Below are 23,812 nucleotides of genomic sequence, written 5' to 3'. Positions count from 1 at the left end.
AATCCAGAAGGTAGTGATGGAGCTGTTGACTGTGGCTAAGGTGCAAGTTGCTTGCAATCTGTGAGGACGAGGACTGGCTGTGGCACATTGTGCAGGGAGAGTGAAAAGGAAGTTGGTAGAAAGGGGGCAGTATCGTCAGGGTGATAGACACTGTACTCTGTCACAGCTACCAGAAACTTCATACTGTCCATCTGCTGACAAGGATGTCCCTTTGGGGCTGGAGATTAACTTGGCGCAGAAGTGGAATCCATTTGTTGTGGTCCATGTAGGAACCAATAAGAGTTTGAAGAGCCAAAGTCCAAATGAAAATGCAGAACAAAGTTGATCATATCTGGATTGTTACCTGAGCCACGTCCCAATTAGCACCGGGTCAAACAGATGAAAAAACTCAACGCTTGGATTAAAGAGTAATGTGACATAGGGTTTTGATTCATGGAACACTGACATCAGAACCCAGGAAAGAACGAGCTGTTCTCCTGGGATGGACATCACTTAAACTGGGATGGGACCAGGCTTTAATAAATAGGGCGGTGTCATGAGGGTTCAGGTGAAGGGAAAGCTAGAAATCCAAAGATAAAAGCCAAGGCAACTGAACGCATAGCAATGTGGTTAAAAATAAGCAGAGTAGGACAGGAAGAGACCAAAGTAATTCTGCATGAGCTCACAAGGTCAAACAAGCAATAGCCGTTGAAAGAAGGAAATTGAAGGCTTTTTATTTGCAAGTGCGAAGCATCCAAAATAAAACAGATTAACTCGTGACACAAATGCAGATAAATGGTTTTTAGATCCAATTACTAGAGGCAGGTGACTAAGGCTGGGCTCGAAATATTCCAGGATGCACAATATTCAAAATGTCAGAGAAAATGGCAAATGAGGAGGGATAGCTCTGATCCTGAAGGATGACACAAGGACATCAGTGACAAGGATCTTGGCTCAGAAGATTAGGAAGTAGATTCAGTCTCAGTGGAGATTAAGAGCAAGAGTGAGAAAGTGCTGGTACGAATAGTTTACAAGTCCTCCAATAGGGGCTGTACTGCTGGACTGAGCATGAAACAAGGAATTATTAGAGTGTGTAACAAAGGCCATGTAATAGTTGTGAAGAATTCCAATCTTTAAATAGACTGGTCGAGTCCAATTGGTAAGGGTGATCCAGATGAATTTTAGAATGTTTTCCTGACAGTTACCTGGAGCAACACATTGTGGAACCAACTCGGGATTTTGGCCCTGGTATTGTGTAACGACAGTAAGAAGTTTAACAACACCAGGTTAAAGTCCAACAGGTTTATTTGGTAGCAAAAGCCACACAAGCTTTCGGAGCTCTAAGCCCCTTCTTCAGGTGAGTGGGAATTCTGTTCACAAACAGAGCATATAAAGACACAAACTCAATTTACATGAATAATGGTTGGAATGCGAATACTTACAACTAATCAAGTCTTTCACAGTGACCATGACACCACACAACCCTGCCACAGCAACCTCTGCAAGACGTGCCGGATCATCGACACAGATGCCATCATCTCACATGAGAACACCATCCACCAGGTACACGGTACATACTCTTGCAATTCGGCCAACGTTGTCTACCTGATACGCTGCAAGAAAGGATGTCCCGAGGCATGGTACATTGGGGAAACTATGCAGACGCTGCGACAACGGATGAATGAACACCGCTCGACAATCACCAGGCAAGACTGTTCTCTTCCTGTTGGGGAACACTTCAACGGTCACGGGCATTCGGCCTCTGATATTCGGGTAAGCGTTCTCCAAGGCGGCCTTCGCGACACACGACAGCGCAGGGTCGCTGAGCAGAAACTGATAGCCAAGTTCCGCACACACGAGGACGGCCTCAACCGGGATATTGGGTTCATGTCACACTATTTGTAACCCCCACAGTTGCCTAGAACTGCAGAGTTTCACTGGCTGTCTTGTCTGGAGACAATACACATTTTTTTAGCCTGTCTTGATGCTCTCTCCACTCACATTGTTTTGTTTCTTAAAGACTTGATTAGTTGTAAGTATTCGCATTCCAACCATTATTCATGTAAATTGAGTTTGTGTCTTTATATGCTCTGTTTGTGAACAGAATTCCCACTCACCTGAAGAAGGGGCTTGGGGCTCCGAAAGCTTGTGTGGCTTTTGCTACCAAATAAACCTGTTGGACTTTAACCTGGTGTTGTTAAACTTCTTACTGTGTTTACCCCAGTCCAACGCCAGCATCTCCACATTGTGTAACGAGGCAGGGTTAACTCGTCATGCAGCAGTTAAAGACCCATTAGGAAATAGTGATCATAATACAATCAAATTAGAACATAGAACATAGAACATTACAGCGCAGAACAGGCCCTTCGGCCCACGATGTTGCACCGACCAGTTAAAAAAAAAAACTGTGACCCTCCAACCTAAACCAATTTCTTTTCGTCCATGAACCTATCTACGGATCTCTTAAACGCCCCCAAACTAGGCGCATTTACTACTGATGCTGGCAGGGCATTCCAATCCCTCACCACCCTCTGGGTAAAGAACCTACCCCTGACATCGGTTCTATAACTACCCCCCCTCAATTTAAAGCCATGCCCCCTCGTGCTGGATTTCTCCATCAGAGGAAAAAGGCTATCACTATCCACCCTATCTAAACCTCTAATCATCTTATATGTTTCAATAAGATCCCCTCTTAGCCGCCGCCTTTCCAGCGAAAACAATCCCAAATCCCTCAGCCTCTCCTCATAGGATCTCCCCTCCATACCAGGCAACATCCTGGTAAACCTCCTCTGCACCCTCTCCAAAGCCTCCACATCCTTCCTGTAATGTGGGGACCAGAACTGCACACAGTACTCCAAGTGCGGCCGCACCAGAGTTGTGTACAGTTGCAACATAATGCTACGACTCCTAAATTCAATCCCCCTACCAATAAACGCCAAGACACCATATGCCTTCTTAACAACCTTATCTACTTGATTCCCAACTTTCAGGGATCTATGCACACATACACCTAGATCCCTCTGCTCCTCCACACTATTCAAAGTCCTCCCGTTAGCCCTATACTCAACACATCTGTTATTCCTACCAAAGTGAATTACCTCACACTTCTCCGCATTAAACTCCATCCGCCACCTCTCGGCCCAACTTTGCAACCTGTCTAAGTCTTCCTGCAGACTACGACACCCTTCCTCACTGTCTACCACACCACCGACTTTGGTGTCATCAGCAAATTTGCTAATCCACCCAACTATACCCTCATCCAGATCATTAATAAATATTACAAACAGCAGTGGCCCCAAAACAGATCCCTGAGGTACACCACTTGTAACCGCACTCCATGATGAATATTTACTATCAACCACCACCCTCTGTTTCCTATCCGCTAGCCAATTCCTGATCCAATTTCCTAGATCACCCCCAATCCCATACATCTGCATTTTCTGCAGAAGCCTACCATGGTGAACCTTATCAAACGCCTTACTAAAATCCATATATACCACGTCCACTGCCTTGCCCCCATCCACCTCCTTGGTCACTTTCTCAAAAAACTCAATAAGGTTAGTAAGGCACGACCTACCTGCCACAAAACCATGCTGACTATCACCTATCAATTCATTACTCTCCAAATAACTATAAATCCTATCCCTTATAATTTTTTCCAACATCTTGCCGACAACAGAAGTGAGACTCACCGGTCTATAATTCCCGGGGAAGTCTCTGTTCCCCTTCTTAAACAATGGGACAACATTCGCTAACCTCCAATCTTCTGGTACTATACCAGAGGCCAACGACGACCTGAAGATCAGAGCCAGAGGCGCTGCAATCACTTCTCTTGCCTCCCAGAGAATCCTTGGATAAATCCCATCCGGACCAGGGGATTTATCTATTTTCAGACCCTCCAGAATATCCTGCACATCCTCCTTATCAACTGTAATACTGTCTATTCTACTCCCTTGCAACCCAGTGTCCTCCTCAGCTATATTCATGTCCCCTTGCGTGAACACCGAAGAGAAATATTGGTTCAATGCTTCACCAATCTCCTCCGGTTCCACACATAACTTCCCTCTGCCATCTATAACTGGCCCTAAACTTGCCCTAACCAACCTTCTGTTCTTGACATACCTATAGAACGCCTTAGGATTCTCTTTAACCCTATCCGCCAAAGTCTTCTCATGTCCCCTTTTAGCCCTTCTAAGCTCGCTCTTCAACTCCCTCTTAGCCAATCTAAAGCTTTCTAGTGCACTACCCGAGTGCTCACGTCTCATCCGAACATAAGCCTCCTTTTTCTTTTTAACCAACAAAGAAACTTTTTTGGTGCACCACGGTTCCCTAGCCCTACCAATTCCTCCTTGCCTGACAGGGACATACCTATCACAGACTCGCAGTAGCTGCTCCTTGAAAAAACTCCACATGTCGGACGTTCCCAGTCCCTGTAATCTCCTAGTCCAACCTATGTTTCCTAATTCTCTCCTAATAGCCTCATAATTACCCTTCCCCCAGCTAAAACCACTGGCCCGAGGTTCATGCCTATCCCTTTCCATCACTAAGGTGAACGTAACCGAATTGTGGTCACTATCACCAAAATGCACACCAACTTCCAAGTCTAGCACCTGGTCTGGCTCATTTCCCAGCACCAGATCCAATATAGCCTCACCTCTAGTTGGCCTGTCTACATACTGAGTCAAAAAACCTTCCTGCACGCTTTGAACAAAAACTGACCCCTCTAACGAGCTAGAGCTATAACAATTCCAGTCAATATTAGTCAAGTTAAAATCCCCCATAACAATTGCCCTATTACTTTCACTCCTAAGCAGGATTGACTCCGCAATCCTTTCCTCAACCTCTCTAGAACTTTTAGGAGGTCTATAAAAGACTCCCAACAGGGTGACCTCTCCTCTCCTATTTCTAATCTCCGCCATACTACCTCAACAGATAAGTCCTCATCAAACCTCCTCTCTGACACTGTGATACAATCTCTGACCAATAATGCTACCCCTCCCCCTCTTCTACCTCCTTCCCTACTTCGACTAAAACATTTGAACCCCGGGACCTGCAGCATCCATTCCTGCCCCTGCTCTATCCATGTCTCTGAAATAGCCACAACATCGAAGTCCCAGGTACTGATCCACGCTGCAAGTTCACCCACTTTATTGCGAATACTCCTGGCATTGAAGTATACACATTTCAAACCCTGCTCCACCCCACCTCTGCAATGCCGTGCATTGCAGTCCCCATCCATGCATCCCTCACTTTCAGCCCCACTACTCAGGATCCCTCCCCCCCCCGAATCAGTTTAAACCTCCCTGCATGGCCTTAGCAAATTTACCCCCCAGGATATTGGTCCCCTTCTGATTAAGGTGTAGACCATCCTTCTCATAGAGGTCACACCTTCCCCAGTACGAGCCCCAATTGCTTAAGTACCTGAACCCCTCCCTCCTGCACCATCCCCTCAGCCATGAATTCAAACCTTCCCTCTCCCTATTCCTCTCTAAACTATCCCGTGGTACAGGCAAGAGTCCAGAGATAACCACTCTGTCAGTCTTGGCCTTTAGTTTCCACCCCAACTCCATAAATCCCTGCCTAATATCCCCTTCCCCTATCCTCCCTATGTCGTGTGTCCCCACATGTACAATAACTTGTGGTTTATCTCCCTCCCCCCTAAGAGTCCTGAATACCCTGTCAGACACATCCCGGACCCCAGCCCCTGGTAGGCAACACACCAACCCTGAGTCCCTACCTTTAGTTCCGACCCTCCTATCTGTCCCCTTAATTGTGGAGTCCCCAATCACAAGGCCCAGTCTTTTACAGCCCCTAACCACCTGAGCTTTCTCACTCGGCTCACCCCCAGAGATCTGCTCTCTATGCTCAGTTGATTCCTCCTCAACTGTAGCCTCCAGCACCGAAAACCTATTATGGAGGGGAACCGCCCCAGGGGATTGTCTTCCCGATTGCTTCTTACCCCTCCTCCTGGCATTGACCCAAGCCTCATTTCTAGGAGTTACTATTTCTCTATAACTCCTATCAACTTCCACCTCCGCCTCCCGAATTATGCGGAGTTCCTCTACCTCCCCCTCCAGCTCCTTTACACGCTCCTCCAGAAGCTGCAATCTAATGCACTTCTTACAACTAAAATCTCCTGAAACACTACTGGATTTCCTCACCACATACATCCCACAGGAGATGCAGCATACTGCCTGAACTGCCATCCCTGAAGCCATTACCAGCAAGAAAAAAAGAAAACAAAAAACTTCCCCACACTTATAATTAGGTTAGAGGAGGATGGAAGGGTGGGATCCTCTACCAGTGTAGAGGATCGGGTATCTCCTCTGCACCAATTTATAGGGCTAGGGGCCCGAGAGAAAAAAAAAAACTACTACTGAGGGGGAACCTCCCAGGTAACTGACTTTTAAAGTTAAAATAAAAACCCTTCCCAGACTCCTTTGCTGCCCACTTCTATTCATGCTGTATTCTCTCCAATCACAAAGAAAAATATTATACAAAGCCAATTATATAGTTTGAGGAGAGAACTACCTAAGATTCATCAGATAGACAGACTAAAATGACTGCAAATAAACAGTGGGAACTATGTGAGGAAACAAGTCCAAAACTCAGCAATAAAGATCCATCTGTGGCTAACTCAGGAAGTTAAGCATAAAATTAGTCTAAAATAAGAGGCTTATAGAGTTGCAAAGGATAGTCACAAGCCTGTTGTAGTAACCAAAGAAAGGGCCACCAAAAGTTGATAAAAAGGGAATAAAAATAGAATGGAGAGCCAGGTATATAAACAACAGATTATAAAACTTTAACAAGTAGATGAAAAGGGAGCGAGTAGCAAAAGTAAATGTTCCCTTAGAATCAGAGGCAGGAGAAATTATTTTGGGGAATGAGGAAATGACAGAGAAACTGAAGTAATATTTTGTATCTGCCTTCATAGCAGAAAACATAAGTTACCTCCCAGAAATAAACAATAACTGTGATAACTTAGCCACAAAAAGGTAGTCGAAGGTGTTATGATATCCGATTTATTTATAAAGATATGGAAATACAGTACAGCATGAATGCTGAACTGGAGGCAGTGAGTTACACAGGTCCCTTGGGATAAAACTAGACCCTTGAAAGCCAGCATTATTCACGCCTGCTCATACCCGCTAAAGGCATCAGTATATACACTTAAATAGAAAGATGCTTATTGTAACAGTCCGAACACTTCTCTTCTCTTACTTTTACTCCCTCCTTAAGAACATAATGGAGCTCATGTTTCAACCATGTCAGTCTTTCAGGAGCTTTGCAACTACATTGTGATCTGTGCAGTACTCAGTAGATACTGGAGCAGCTTGTTTCAATGGAGCTGGACTTGCAGGTGCAGGATTAGACTGAGTATCTGTGAATGAGTGTCTCTGCTCCTCTCCGGGAGTAGATTCCACTGGAAATCCTTGTACAATAGGAACCACTTCCTGTCCAATGTCTACAGCATTTCCACCATGTTATCCAGAACTTCTGCCATCTCTGAACCATGGTGTAGACAAATGTGATCCTGGTGTCTGTGAACAACTCTTCCATTGGTCAGTTTCACTAAGACAGACACTGGACCGCTTTGGTTGAGAGTAAGTCCAGACAGCGAATGTTGGTTACTGCCAAATTTCCTCTCATAGACACAATCATTCAGGTTCAAATGTCTCTCCTCAGCATGCTCGTCGTGTCTCCTCCTGCTTTTCCAGTCTCCTTCTCACTCTCACTTTGACATCTGGATCCAGGTGAGACTTTGGTTTCCGTGCCATCAGTAATTTGGCTGGAGAGAGTCCTGTTCTTGTCTGTAGCGTGATACGATACTGGAAAATTTCAAAGGTTTGCCAATTATCAGCTGCCATTCTTCACAATTCTTCCTTCAATGTCCGAGTGACTCACTCTGCCAAACCATTGAAAAGACGCAGTAGGCACAAGGGGCATTCCATTCCTTTGCAGAAACTCTTGGAACAAATCACTTTGTACCATCATCAGAAACATGAGAATCCGGTAAAGCACGAGTTGCAGAAACTTGCCGTAACCTCTCTATGGTAATGAGAGCTGCAATGTTTATCACTACGTGTACTTTTAACCACTGAGAATGCATGTCCATAATGACTAGAAACACATGACCCATAACAGGCTCTGCAAAGTCCACATGAAGTCTAGACCATGGACAATCAGGCCACTTTCAGAGTGTTGTGTGCAGGTGCCATCACTTGGTTCAGTTGATGCACAGAACCCGAATTCACCTTGTTCCCGGAGACCTGATCCATATTAGGCCACCAAGCATACAACCTGGCTAAACTTCCAAGATTTCTGAACAACCAAGGGATGGGCAACCACTCTGGACCCCCAAGGATATAACCATCCTCTGCACTCAGCTGATCTTTCTGCTTTGCATATGGTCTGAATTCATTACCCCCTGCAACCATCGGTCATCCCTATGGAAGGAATCTCTTCAGCTGATATAGAACAGGGACCTGGGCCATCCATTGCCTAACTGTTCAGCATTCACTGGAGAATGTGAAAATCTCTCAAGCGGGAGAACTGTCTCTGGAGGAACCACTGCCTTGGCATGTCTGGTAAGGGAGAGGAGTCAATGCACCTTCCCTGCGCTACACACAATGTTATACCGGTAAGAGGATAGTGAGAGCCCAGTGCTGTATTCTCACCAAGCCCATGGGAGGGATGCACGTGCTACACTTCAGGCTCAGCCTACCTCTGAATATCTCCAACACTTGATCCAGGTTACTGGGTCTTCAGTGTGATCAGAATGTTGTCCCAGTAAACTGCTGCATGAGGAATTCCTGCAACATAGAGTGTCCATTATCTTCCGAAAAATCACAGGACTGGAGGAAATCTCAAAAAACAGACAGTTGTATCTGAGTGTTGATTGTGGCACACTTTTTTTTGCACTCCTCTGACTGGTAAGTAGTCTCACAACACCAGGTTCAAGTCCAACAGGTTTACTTGGTATCACGAGCTTTCCTCTAACTAAAGATGCTGGTAGGTGTGGCTCATGTCAAGTTCTGAGAACATCTTGCCTCCTGCAAGGGTTGAAAATTGATCTTCCATCCGTAACACTGGGTAAGTGTCCAGCCTGGACTTCTGATGAATGGTAAGTTTGCAATCCCTGCATACGTGCATCGGACTGCCACTTTTAAGAATTGGAACAATTGCAGCTCCCCAGCGTGAGGACTGAATGGGCTCAATGATTCCAAGCCTCTGCAGTCACTACAACTCCTCCTCCACGTTCCCTTTCATGGGGTACGACACTGTCCTGGGCTTGAAAAAGCGAGAACTCAGAGGATCGACAAACAACTCAACTGGAGTGCCACACAATGTACCCAGTTCCTCTGAAAACCTCAGAGCATTTCTGAATGACATCCTCTGTCAATTATGTGTTATACTGGTAAGAGGAGAGTGTGAGAGCCCAGTGCTGTACCTCACTCCAGTTCAATGGAATTTTACTGAGCCTGTCATACCCGAGTAAACTCGGCCCTTTCCCTTTTCCCACCAGAAGCTCTTGGCTTCTTTGCTTTGGTATGCAATGCCCACCTCAAACGCCCCAAGCAATAGTACAACCTCTGCTCCGGCGGAGCAGAGCGTAACTGTGAGTATAAAACTAACTTACCTCGGGGATCTGCGGCCTAGTCTGCAGGGAGCGGTCAGAGGGCGGAGCTGAGCGTAACTGTGAGTATAAAACTAACTTACCGGCGAAGGTGATTGGTGGTTGCAGGTCACATTTGCATAAATGCAATGGTTTGTGGAGGAGCTGCTGTGAGGGGACAGTTTAACCCCAAACACTACTTCAGTGTTGCCCTCCCACCCGCCTCCTCTAACCAAAAAAAAGTCGGCAGGAGGACCACAAGCAAGGGAGAGGTGAGTTGCAATTCTTTTATCCGTATAAGGGCAATATGGCAGCTAGGGCAGTGGCATTCTCCTCCTGCCAGATGTGGGAAATTAGGGAGCAATCTAGTCTCCCTGACAACTTTGTCTGCAGGAAGTGTGTCCAGTTGCAGCTCCTCACAGACCGTATTGTTTGATTGCAGCAGCAGCTGGATGCACTGCGGAGCGTACAGGAGGCAGAGAGTGTGATAGACACTAGTTACAGGGAGGTTGTCACACCACAGGTTCAGACAGGTAGACGGGTGACTGCCAGGAGAGGCAGGTAGGTGGTGCAGGAGTCTCCTGTGTCTATTCCCCTTTCAAACAGGTATACCATTTTGGATACTGTTGAGGGGGAGAGCCTGTCAGGGGGAGATACCAGCAGCAGCCAGGCCTGTGACACCACAGCTGGTTCTGCTGTGGGACAGGGTCGGGCAAAGAGCAAGCGAGCAGTAGTAATAGGGGACTCGCTAGTTAGAGGCACAGACAGGCGTTTCTGTGGCTGCAATCGAGACTCCAGGATGGTGTGTTGCCTCCCTGATGCCAGGGCCAAGGACGTCTCTGAGCGATTGCAGGACATTCTTAAGGGGGAGGGTGAGCCAGAGATCATTGTACATATTGGTACCAACGACATAGGTGGGAAAAGGGATGAGTCCTGAAATGTGAATATAGAGTTAGGCAGAAGGCTAACGTGCAGGACCTTGAAGGTAGTAATTTCAGGACTACTACCGGTACCACGTGATAGTGAGAGTAGGAATAGGAGGATTAGGCAGATGAATGCGTGGCTTGAGAGCTGGTGCAGGGATTTAGATTTTTGGATCATTGGGATCTTTTCTGGGGAAGGGCTGATCTGTTCAAGAGGGATGGGTTACATTTGAAGTGGAGGTGGACTAACATCCTAGCGGGAGGATTTGCTAGAGTTACTCGGGAGGGTTTAAACTAGTTTGGCAGGGGGGTGAGATCCAAAGTAGTAGGGAGACAGAAGAGAAGTTTGAGGACAGCAAGGAAGTTAAAGAGAGCACATTAATTAGTAAAGGCAGTGTCAGTAATCCTAGTACCAGACAGATCAGACAGAAGCAAGACAGAGAGCAAGGGAAGTTCAGATTAAACTGCATTTATTTCAATGCAAGAGGCCTGACGTGGAGGCAGATGAACTCAGGGCATGGATGGGTACGTGGGACTGGGATATTATAGCAATTACTGAAACATGGCTAAGGGAGGGACAGGATTGGCAGCTTAATGTTCCAGGGTACAGATGCTATAGGAAAGATAGAACAGGAGGTAAGAGAGGAGGGGGAGTTGCACTTTTGATTAGGGAAAGCATCACGGCCGTACTGAGAGGGGATATATCCGAGGGTTCGGCCACTGAGTCTATATGGGTAGAACTGAGAAATAAGAAGGGGGAAAATCACTTTTTATAGGGTTGTACTATAGGCCCCCAAATAGTCAGCGGGCAATTGAGCAAATATGTCAGGAGATTACAGATAGCTCCAAGAAAAATAGGGTGGTAATAGTCAGAGATTTTAACTTTCCCAACATTGACTGGGACAGCCATAGTATTAGAGGGTTGGATGGAGAGAAATTTGTTGAGTGTATTCAGGAGGAATTTCTCATTCAGTATGTGGATGGCCCGACTAGAGAGGGGGCAAAACTTGACCTCCTCTTGGGAAATAAGGAAGGGCAGGTGACAGAAGTGTTAGTGAGGGATCACTTTGGGACCCGAGAACATAATTCTATTAGTTTTAAGATAGCTATGGAGAATGATAGGTCTGGCCCAAAAGTTAAAATTCTAAATTGGGGCAAGGTCAATTTTGATCGTATCAGGCAGGAACTTTCAAAAGTTAATTGGGGGAGTCTGTGGGAAGGCAAAGGGATGTCTGGTAAGTGGGAGGCTTTCAAAAGTGTGTAAATCAGGGTTCAGGGTAAACACATTCCTCTGAGAGTGAAGGGCAAGGCTGGCAGAAGTCGGGAACCCTGGATGACTCGGGATATTGAGGCCCTGGTCAAGAAGAAGAAAGAGGCACATGACGTGCACAGGCAGCTGGGATCAAGTGAGTCCCTTGAAGAGTATAGGGAGTGTAGTAGAGTCAAGAGAGAAATCAGGAGGGCAAAAAGGGGACACGAGATTGTTTTGGCAGATAAGGCAAAGGAGAATCCAAAGAGCTTCTACAAATAGATAAAGGGCAAAAGAGTAACAAGGGAGAGAGTAGGGCCTCTTAAGGATCAACAAGGTCATCTCTGTGCGGATCCACAAGAGATGGGCGAGATCCTAAATGAATATTTCTCATCAGTATTTACTGTTGAGGAAAGCATGGATGTTAGGGAACTTGAGGAAATAAATAGTGATGTCTTGAGGGTGTACATATCACAGAGAAGGAGGTGCTGGAAGTCTTAAAGCACATCAAGGTAGATAAATCTGCGGGACCTGATGAGGCATATCCCAGGACGTTGTGGGAGGCTAGGGAGGAAATTGCGGGTCCCCGAGCCGAGATATTTGAATCATCGATAGCCACGGGTGAGGTGCCTGAAGATTGGAGGGTGGCAAATGTTGTGCCTTTGTTTAAAAAGGGCTGCAGGGAAAAGCCTGGGAACTACAGGCCAGTGAGCCTCACGTCTGTGGTGGGTAAATTGTAGGAAGGTATTTTGAGAGACAGGATCTACAGGCATTTAGAGATGCAAGGACTGATTAGGGACAGTCAGCATGGCTTTGCGAGTGGAAAATCATGTCTCACAAATTTAATTAAGTTTTTTGAAGGGGTAACCAAGAAGGTAGATGAGGGCAGTGCAGTTGATGTTGAATACGTGGACTTTAGCAAGGCCTTTGACAAGGTATCGCATGATAGGTTGCTGCATAAAGTTAAATCTCACGGGATCCAGGGTGAGGTATCTAAATGGATACAAAATTGGCTTCTTGACAGAAGCCAGAGGGTGGTTGTAGAGAGTTGTTTTTCAAACTGGAGGCCTGTGACCAGCGGTGTGCCTCAGGCATCAGTGCTGGGCCCACTGTTATTTGTCATTTATATTAATGATTTGGATGAGACTATAGGGGGCATGGTTAGTAAGTTTGCAGATGACACCAAGATTGGTGGCATGGTGGACAGTGAAGAAGGTTATCTCCAATTGCAACGGGATCTTGATCAATTGGACCAGTGGGCTGACAAATGGCAGATGGAGTTTAATTTAGACAAATGCGAGGTGATGCATTTTGGTAGATTGAACCAGGGCAGGACTTACTCAGTTAATGGTAGGGCGTTGGGGAGAGTTACAGAACAAAGAGATCTGGGGCACATGTTCATAGCTCCTTGAAAGTGGAGTCACAGGCGGACAGAGTGGTGAAGAAGGTATTCGGCATGCTTGGTTTCATCGGTCAGGACATTGAATACAGGAGTTGAAATATCTTGTTGAGGTTGTACAAGACATTGGTAAGGCCATACTTGGAATACTGTGTGCAATTCTGGTCACCCTATTATAGAAAGGATATTATTAAACTAGAAAGAGTGCAGAATAGATTTACTAGGATGCTACCAGGACTTGATGGATTGAGTTATAAGGAGAGGCTGGATAGACTGGGACTATTTTCTCTGGAGAGCAGTAGGCTGAGGGGTGACCTTATAGAGGTCTATAAAATAATGAGGGGCATAGACAAGGTAGATAGTCAATATCTTTTCCCAAAGGTAGGGGAGTCTAAAACCAGAGGGCATAGGTTTAAGGTGAGAGGGGAGAGATACAAAAGGGTCCAGAGGGGCAATTTTTTCACACAGAGGGTGGTGAGTGTCTGGAACAAGCTGCCAGAGGTAGTAGTAGAGGTGGGTACAATTTTATCTTTTAAAAAGCATTTAGACAGTTACATGGGTAAGATGGGTATAGAGGAATATGGGCCAAATGCGGGCAATTGGGATTAGCTTAGGGGTTTAAAAAAAAAAGGGCAGCATGGACAAATTGGGCCGAAGGGCCTGTTTCCATGCTGTAAACCTCCATGACTCTCCGGTGTACATCTGAAGTTGGATCCCTGCCTGAATGAGGGCTGATGCCTGCTCAGAGCCTCAAGTCTTCCAGTAAGTCTCCTTACTGAGGCTCCTGTGCCCACCTCCATCCAGATTTGTTTCCCCTCCACCTCCTCTGCAGCATAGACAGGCTCCGCACACCCCTCATTCACATTAAACATATGGTAAGAGTGCTCCTCTGCCTGCTCGGAGCTTTCCAGGTGATGTGTAGCTGACTGAGGCTTTTTGAATTTGAATTTCGCTGCTCGGCTTTCCACTTGCTCTGAGAACTCCTGCGTTTTAGCTCAGTGATCCTCTCTGTTGCAATGGTGAGAAACAGCATCCATAAATTTGCAATGATTCACAGTGTCCTTCCACGCCTGAAACATTCCACTCTTTCACCTTTTTGCTTGCAGCCTCTTCCTTTACCTGATGTGCTGCACTCGCCTGTTCATCACCATTGATCTTTTGAATATCTTTTGCAATGCAGGCAGTCATTTCCATGCCCTGAGAAATTTCTGGAGCCTTCTTGAAGTCAGTGTGGCTTCTCCCAACAAACGACACTGAATGCTGTCTCCAATAATGCCGCAGACTAGTCTGACCTGGAGCATGTCCTCCAAAACTGCACCAAACTCTCGATGTTCAGACAGCTGGCTTACTTCAGCAACAAAGTTAGCTACAGACTGTCCTGCTTTATGCAAATGACTGGAACTTGAACCGCTGGACAATCACTGAGGGTTTTAGGATTGTGATGATTCTCAAAGAGCATAGCTAAATGGCAAATGAAATGTTCCCCAGGTTCCGTGGTGTTGCTAAATTCTTCACTCGCTTCTAAGTCTTCATCCCACAGACGCTCAGGAGAACTGAGCGCTTTTTAGCCACATTGCAATTCCATTTGCCAAGAAGTGTTCCAACCTTTCCACACATTCAGTCCCGACCCTGTTCTCTTCCACAAACTCACTGATGGTCCGGAACATAGTCATGGCACTAACCTGTTTTTCAGCGGTAAACTCACAAACCCGTTGATCAGAACCCTCGACCGCCACTCTCATTACAAACTAGTTACTCACTGTGCAAATCTGTGTGTCGCCATGCTAAAACTCAACTTTTCCTTTTATTTTGCCGTCATCACCAGAAAGATGTGGTAACTTGGTCACAGAAAGGAAGCCCAACATGTTGTGATATTCAATCTTCCTTACTTATAAAAATATTGAAATAAAGTACAGTATGGATTCAGATCTGGAGGCAACAAGTTACACACCTCCCTCGTGGTAAGACTAAACCTGTGAAAGCCCACGCTACTGATGACGTCACTCACGCATGCTCATAACCACTGAAGACTTCAGTATAGACATTCAAATGGGAAGATGTTTACTGTGACACTCTAACAATAACAGTGCGGAAAGTAAGGTAATTAATATCAGAGGAAAAGCACAGGAGAAACTCAAGGGACTGAAATTTGAACAATCCCCAGGACCTGATGGTCGACATTCCTGGGTTCGAAAAGAAAGAGTTGCAGAGAGAGTGAACATGCTGGCTATATTTTTCAAAAATTCCCTAGATTTTGGAATGGTCCCTGATGATTGGAAGTTAGAAAAATGTGCCACTGCTATTCAAGAAAGGAGAGAAAACAGGGAACTACAGGTCATGTCAGCTTGATACCTGTCATCGGGAAAGTGCCAGGAATCCATCATTAAGGCAGTCTTAATAATACACTTTGTAAAACATAGTATGATTAGAGCAAGTCAAGATGGTTTACCAAAGGGAAATCATGTTTAACAAATTTATTTGAGATTTTTGAGGATATAATTAGTAGATAAGTGGGAAGCAGAACATGTCAGATACTTGGATTTCCAAAAGGCATTTGATAAGGTGCCACACAAAAGGTTAATACTTCAAGATGAGGGCTCACAGAACTGGGGATGATCTGTCAACATGGGTAGAAGATAGGCGAATGGACAGGAAGCAAAAAGTGGGCACAAATAATCCATTCTCAGGTTGGCAGGCTGTGACAGGTGGAGTGCAGTTAAGGATCAGTGCTGGGGCATCAGCTATTTACAAGTTCAAGCCCAAGATCAGCAAAGATTGTACTGAACGGAGGAGAGAGCCTGACAGCTTGTATGGTCTGCTCCTGCTAGACTGTCACTCCTTATCTTTCAAACCAACCTGTAATAGTCACTAAAGGTAATCTCTCTGCCGTCTGCCATCTGAAAGCAGCTTGTTGGAGCCTTGTCCCAGTCTATGTCATCGATGCGGTAGGTGCGATTGTTATACTTGGTCATGATGATGCTGCCCACCAGCTGTTTTGTACACTCATCCTGGAAATTCTCATTGCTCCTCTGGTATATAGCCTGCCTGGAAAGAAAGGCAACACATGGGTTGGAGTGAACAGCACGAAACGGATCGCAACAAGAGCATGGAACTCACCAGGGGGAATATTTCAGCTAATTAACACAGGTGTACTTATAGGAAAGCTCAATAAATACATGGGGCAGAAAGGAATAGAAGGACATGCTTTGACAAAGGGTCATCTGGACTCGAAACACCAGCTCTTTTCTCTCCTTACAGATGCTGTCAGACCTGCTGAGATTTTTCAGCATTTTCTCTTTTGGTTTCAGATTCCAGCATCCGCAGTAATTTGCTTTTATAGAAGGACCTGCTGATAGGGTGAGATCAGACTCGTGGGCAGCATTAACACCAGTGTGAATCCATTGCTTGAAAAGTCCTGTTTCTATGTTGGAATTGTTATCCAGACCAGAGGGAAGTTCATGCATTGCAGAGAGTTTGGAGCAGGTGGTGGTGGTGAAGGTGGTGGCTGTGGGGTTGGAATAAACAGGATTGCACAAACTGAGCAACCTCAATATGTTCCACCACACCTTTCGTGAAAAATGTTCCCAGATTTTACCCGAGTGACCTTTCTGTTGGTTCTTCTTTCGGGAATATCGTTCCTTTCCCTACCCGAGCAAATATCTTTTAACATTTTGAAAATATTCACCAGATCACCCACTAATCTTCCATAGTCAAAGGAACTCAAAGCAACTTGACCTCATATGTCAATCCTTGAAGAATCACTGGATTCAAAGCTCAAACCAGAGTCAATGGAAAAGAGAAGAAATCCTAAGCCATGTACTTTTGTGGAATCTTCTCCCCTCCCCTGCTCTGTGGCTTGAATGGTGCCTACCGGCTTCCAGAGGGCTAGTCAAAAATCAAATCATTGAGGCAGGACAATTCACCTTAAGTAAAGCTTGGCTGGAAGGCTAGGAATACTGTGGTGAGTAACTCACCTTCTGACTCCCAAAGCCTGTCCACCATCTACAAGGCACAAGTCAGGAGTGTGATGGAATACTCCCCACTTGCCTGGATGGGTGCAGCTCCAACAACACTCAAGAACAAAGGACAAAGCAGCCTGCTTGATTGGCACCACATCTACAAACATTCAATCCCTCCTCCACCGACGCTCAGTAGCAGCAGTGTGTACTATCTTCAAGATGCAATTCACCAAAGATCCTTAGACAGCACCTTCCAAACCCACGATTATTTCCATCTAGAAGGACAAGGGTAGCAGAAAAATGGGAACACCACCACCTGCAAGTTCCCCTCCAAGCCACTCACCATCCTGGCTTGGAAATATATCGCCGTTCCTTTGCAGTCACTGGGTCAAAATCCTGGAATTCCCTCCCTAACGGCATTGTGGGTCAACTCACAGAACACGCACTGCAGCGATTCAAGAAGGCAGCTCACCACCACCTTCTCAAGGGCAACTAGGGATGGGCAATAAATGCTGGCCAGCCAGCGACGCCCATGTCCCACAAATGAATATGAATGAATAAAAAACTAACGAGAGTGGATTACTAGATTAGGACATCATAAACCAAGGTGGAGAGAGCAACAAATTAAATGTTAAACATTCACAAACACAGAACGATACTCACATAACATCAATGACTGAGTCATTTCGGATGACTTTGTGGGACACACCAATGAGTAACATCAATCCACCATCTGTCCTTCGAATGTTTGCTGAGTATCCTGGCCATATCTGCAGCCTGCACAACAGAAACTTCCCTTAGACACAAAGAAACAACTCAGAAGCAAAAGAAGCCGAGAAGCCCACCTTGATTGTCTATTGCTACTTGTTCCACAAGACGCCACAAAGGATATTGCGAACAATAAAAGCTTGTGGTTAGGGGGTAGCACATTGGCATGGACGCAATGCGAGCAATGCCCACACTGTCTTCAAGACAGAAATTGATAAATTCTTGATTTCTCGAGGAATTAAGGGCTATGGGGAGAGAGCGGGTAAATGGAGTTGAAATCAACCATGATTGAATGGTGGAGTGGACTCGATGGGCCGAATGGCCTTACTTCCGCTCCTATGTCTTATGGTCTTATGTCGAGAGGGCTAGAATACAAGAGCGGGGATGTACTTCTGAGGCTGGAGAAGGCTCTGGTCAGACCCCATTTGGAGTATTGTGAGCAGTTTTGGACCCCGTATCTGAGGAAGGATGTGCTGGCCTTGGAAAGGGTCCAGAGAAGGTTCACAAGAATGATCCCTGGAATGAAGAGCTTGTAGAATGAGCAACGGTTGAGGACTCTGGGTCTGTACTCGGAGTTTAGAAGGATGAGGGGGGATCTTATTGAAACTTACATGATACTGCGAGGCCTGGATAGAGTGGACATGGAGAGGATGCTTCCACTAGTAGGGAAAACTAGAACCAGAGGGCACAACCTCAGGCTAAAGGGACAATCCTTTAATACAGAGATGAGGAGGAATTTCTTCAGCCAGAGAGAGTGGTGAATCTGTGGAACTCTTTGCCGCAGAAGGCTGTGGAGGCCAGGTCATTGAGTGTCTTTAAGACAGAGATAGATAGTTCTTGATTAATAAGGGGATCAGGGGTTATGGGGAAAAGGCAGGAGAATGGGGATGAGAAAAATATCAGCCATGATTGAATGGCAGAGCAGACTCGATGGGCCGAGTGGCCTAATTCTGCTCCGATGTCTTATGGATAGAAGATTGACAGAAAACATACTGTTGTCATAAATGGGTCATTTTTCTTCTAAGTGCTGGCTCAGGTGAGAAAAGCAGCGTGTAGCTCTCCTGCTGCCCTTGGTTTTTCCTCACCATATTGTCCAGCACTGAGAAGAGAAAAATGCTGGAGGCAAGTCTCATGGTGCTGGAGGGTGGGGCCTGAGAAACCGCATCCCTCCCCTCCCCAACGCACACGAAGATCCCATCACGCAGTTGCCTTTGCCTAATTCACGTTTTAAAAAATCTGTCGTAAACCTCACCGACGTGGGGGAAATCCCAATGTCAGGGACAATACAGTGGGCAAGCCCAACAGTTAGATGTTGATGCATTTAAATGCCCAGGAAGGTGGGGAACCTCGTTATGCCAATTGGGGGGGGTTGGGGGCGGGGGGAGAGAGAGAGAGAGGCGAGATCATGCCAGTGGGAATCTTGCTTTTGGCCTCTCTCGGAGTTTTGCACCGTGAGGATCCCAGCCAATGAGTCGTCGATCGCACTCACCTGTATTGGGGGAGCACAATCGCATTTGTTGGGTCATAAAAATTCCGTCCAACCAATTTTAATTCCAAAATCCTCATAGCTCTGCACAAAGAAAAACAGCACATTCAACACAATGCCATTAACACGGACAAACTATTCCCATGTGATAGAATTCTCAGACAAACTTCAGATCAAATTATCAGATCAGTTAGATTGCTCACTATATCAAATGAAACAAACTTACTGAAAATCCATGGAAACACAGCCTGGTCATGCACGAGTCGATATACTATTCTATTCTTTGCCTTCCCTTGGTTCTTGACTTGTCCATGCCGCCCTTTCGTTTTTAAAACCCCTAAGCTAATCCCAATTGCCCGCATTTGGCCCATATCCCTCTATACCCATCGTACCCATGTAACTATCTAAATGCTTTTTAAAAGATAAAATTGTACCTGCCTCTACTACTACCTCTGGCAGCTGGTTCCAGACACTCACCACTCTCTGTGTGAAAAAATTGCCCCTCTGGACCCTTTAGTATAGAAACATAGAAAAACTACAGCACAATACAGGGCCTTCAGCCCACAAAGTTGTGCCGAACATGTCCCTACCTTAGCAATTACTAGGCTTACCTATAACCCTCTATCTTACCAAGTTCCATGTACTTATCTAAAAGTCTCTGAAGAGACCCTATCGAATCCACCTCCACCACCGTTGCTGGCAGCCCATTCCACGCACCCACCACCCTCTGAGTGAAAAACTTACCCCTGACATCTCCTCTGCACCTACTCCCCAGCACCTTAAACCTGTGTCCTCTTGTGGCAACCATTTCAGCCCGATGAAAAAGCCTCTGACTGTCCACTCGATCAATACCTCTCAACATCTTATACACCTCTATCAGATCACCCCTCATCCTTCGTCTCTCCAAGGAAAAAAGGCCGAGCTCACTCAACCTATCCTCATAAGGCATGCTCCCCAACCCAGGCAACATCCTTGTAAATCTCCTCTGCACCCTTTCTATGGCTTCCACATCCTTCCTGTAATGAGGTGACCAGAACTGAGCACAGTACTCCAAGTGGTGTCTGACCAGGGTCCTATATAGCTGCAACATTATCTCACGACTCCTAAACTCAATTCCTCGATTGATGAAGGCCAGTACACCATACGCCTTCTTAACCACAGCCTCAACATTCACAGCTGCTTTGAGCGTCCTATGAATTCGGACCCCAAGATCCTTCTGATCTTCCACACTGCCAAGAGTCCTACCATTAATATTATATTCCGCCATCCTATTTGACCTGCCAAAATGAATCACCTCACACTTATCTGGGTTGAACTCCATCTGCCACTTCTCTGCCCAGTCTTGCATCCTATCAATGTCTCGCTGCAACTTCTGACATCCCTCCACACTATCCACAACACCTCCAACCTTTGTGTCATCAGCAAACTTACCAACCCATCCCTCCACTTCCTCATCCAGGTCATTTATAAAAATCACAAAGAGTAAGGGTCCCAGAACAGATCCCTGGGGCACACCACTGGTGACCGACCTCCATGCAGAATATGACCCTCTCACCTTAAACCGATGCCCTCTAGTTTTAGACTCCCCTACCTTTGGGAAAAGATATTGACTATCTACCTTGTCTATGCCCCTCATTATTTTATAGACCACTAAAAGGTCACCCCTCAGCCTCCTATGCTCCAGAGAAAAAAGTCCCAGTCTATTCAGCCTCTCCTTATAACTCAATCCATCAAGTCCCGGTAGCATCCGAGTAAATCTTTTCTGCACTCTTTCTAGTTTAATAATATCCTTTCTATAATAGGGTGACCAGAATTGCACACAGTATTCCAAGTGTGGTCTCACCAATGTCTTGTACAACTTCAACAAGACGTCCCAACTGCTGTATTCAATGTTCTGATCGATGAAACCAAGCATGTCGAATGCCTTCTTCACCACTCTGAGGTCCACCTGTGACTCCACTTTCAAGGAGCTATGAACATGTACCCCTAGATCTCTTTGTTCTGTAACTCTCCCCAACGCCCTACCATTAATTGAGTAAGTCCTGCCCTGGTTCAATCTACCAAAGTGCATCACCTCGCATTTGTCTAAATTAAACTCCATCTGCCATTTGTCAGCCCACTGGCCCAATTGATCAAGATCTCGTTGCAATTGGAGATAACTTTCTTCACTATCCACTATGCCACCAATCTTGGTGCCATCTGCAAACTTACTAACCATGCCCCCTATATTCTCATCCAAATCATTAATATAAATGACAAATAACAGTGGACCCAGCACTGATCCCTGAGGCACACCGCTGGTCACAGGCCTCCAGTTTGAAAAACAACTCTGTACAACCACCCTCTGGCTTCTGTCAAGAAGCCAATTTTGTATCCATTCAGATACCTCACCCTGGATTCCGTGAGATTTAACTTTGTGCAACAACCTACCATACGGTACCTTGTCAAAGGCCTTGCTAAAGTTCACGCAGCCAACATCAACTGCACTGCCCTCATCTACCTTCTTGGTTACCCCTTCAAAAAACTCAATCAAATTTGTGAGACATGATTTTCCACTCGCAAAGCCATGCTGACTGTCCCTAATCAGTCCTTGCGTCTCTAAATGCCTGTAGATCGTGTCTCTCAAAATACCTTCCAACAATTTACCCACCACAGGTGTGAGGCTCACTGGCCTGTAGTTCCCAGGCTTTTCCCTGCAGCCCTTTTTAAACAAAGGCATAACATTTGCCACTCTCCAATCTTTAGGTATCCCATCCGTGACTATCGATGATTCAAATATCTCGGCTGGGGGAACCTGCAATTTCCTCCCTAGCCTCCCACAACGTCCTGGGATACACTTCATCAGGTCCCGCAGATTTATCGACCTTGATGCGCTTTAAGACTTCCAGCACCTCCTTCTCTGTAATATGTACACTCCTCAAGACATCAATATTTATTTTCCCAAGTTACCCAACATCCATGCTTTTCTCAACAGTAAATACTGATGAGAAATATTCATTTAGGACCTCACTCATCTCTTGTGGATCCGCACATAGATGACTTTGTTGATCCTTAAGAGGCCCTACTCTCTCCCTTGTTACTCGTTTGCACTTTATGTATTTGTAGAAGCTCTTTGGATTCTCCTTTGCCCTTTCTGCCAAAACAATCCCATGTCCCCTTTTTGCCCTCCTGATTTCTCTCTTAACTCTACTCCTACACCCCCTATACTCTTCAAGAGATTCACTTGATCCCAGCTGCCTGTGTATGTCATGTGCCTCTTTCTTCTTCTTGACCAGGGCCTCAATATCCCGAGTCATCCAGGGTTCCCGACTTCTGCCAGCCTTGCCCTTCACTCCAAGAGGAATGTGTTTACCCTGGTTAACACACTTTTGAAAGCGTGCCACTTACCAGACGTGCCTTTGCCTTCCCACAGACTCCCCCAATTAACTTTTGAAAGTTCCTGCCTGATACCATCAAAATTGGCCTTGCCCCAATTTAGAATTTTAACTTTTGGGCCAGACCTTTCATTCTCCATAGCTATCTTAAAACTAATGGAATTATGGTCACTGGTCCCAAAGTGATCCGTCACTAACACTTCTGTCACCTGCCCTTCCTTATTTCCCAAGAGGAGGTCAAGTTTTGCCCCCTCTCTAGTCGGGCCATCCACATACTGAATGTGAAATTCCTCCTGAATACACAACAAATTTCTCTCCATCCAACCCAATTAGCGTGGATAGAGGATTGGTTAACTAACAGAAAGCAAAGAGTGGGGGTAAATGGGTGTTTTTCTGGTTGGCGATCAGTGACTAGTGTTGTGCCTCAGGGATCAGTGTTGGGACTGCAATTGTTTACAATTTACACAGATGATTTGGAGTTGGGGACCAAACATAATGTGTCAAAATTCGCAGATGACACTAAGATGAGTGGCAGAGCAAAGTGTGCAGAGGACCCTGAAAGTCTGCAAAGGGATATAGATAGTGTAAGTGAGTGAGCGAGGGTCTGGCAGATGGTACAATGTTGTACCATGTTGATAATTGTGAGGTCATCCATTTTGGTAGGAATAGCAGCAAAATGGACGGTTATTTAAATAGTAAAAAATTACAGACTGCTGCTGTGCAGAGGGACCTGGGTGTCCTTGTGCAAGAATCACAAGGAGTTGGTTTGCAGGTGCAGCAGGTAATTAAGAAGGCAAATGGAATTTTGTCCTTCATTGCTAGAGGGATGGAGTTTAAAAACAGTGAGGTTATGTTGCAGCTGTATAAGGTGCTGGTGAGGCCACACCTGGAGTACTGTGTACAGTTTTGGTCTCCTTACTTGAGAAAGGATATACTGGCACTGGAGGGGGTGCAGAGGAGATTCACTAGGTTGATTCGGAGTTGAGAGAGTTGGCTTATGAGGAGAGACTGAGTAGACGGGGTCTAAATTCATCGGAATTCCGAAGAATGAAGGGAGAT

General features: G+C 45.8%; 1 protein-coding gene across 1 annotated transcript in view; it reads right to left on the bottom strand.

Moving 5' to 3' along the window:
- The window catches only part of piwil2 (piwi-like RNA-mediated gene silencing 2), a 91,358-nt gene that overhangs the window by 42,446 nt on the left and 25,100 nt on the right, over positions 1–23,812 (bottom strand). Inside the window, exons 9-11 of the mRNA XM_078239668.1 lie at positions 19,383–19,463; positions 17,789–17,902; positions 16,023–16,211 (exon numbers count right to left, since the gene is read on the bottom strand). Coding sequence (XP_078095794.1) covers positions 16,023–16,211; positions 17,789–17,902; positions 19,383–19,463 — 384 coding nt within the window. The remainder of the gene's footprint in view (positions 1–16,022; positions 16,212–17,788; positions 17,903–19,382; positions 19,464–23,812) is intronic.

This window comes from Mustelus asterias, chromosome 22, assembly GCF_964213995.1.
Source record: "Mustelus asterias chromosome 22, sMusAst1.hap1.1, whole genome shotgun sequence".
Taxonomy (NCBI): Eukaryota; Metazoa; Chordata; class Chondrichthyes; order Carcharhiniformes; family Triakidae; genus Mustelus; species Mustelus asterias.
Note: the sequence above shows the minus strand (reverse complement) of the source record. Positions and strands in the feature narration are given on the sequence as shown.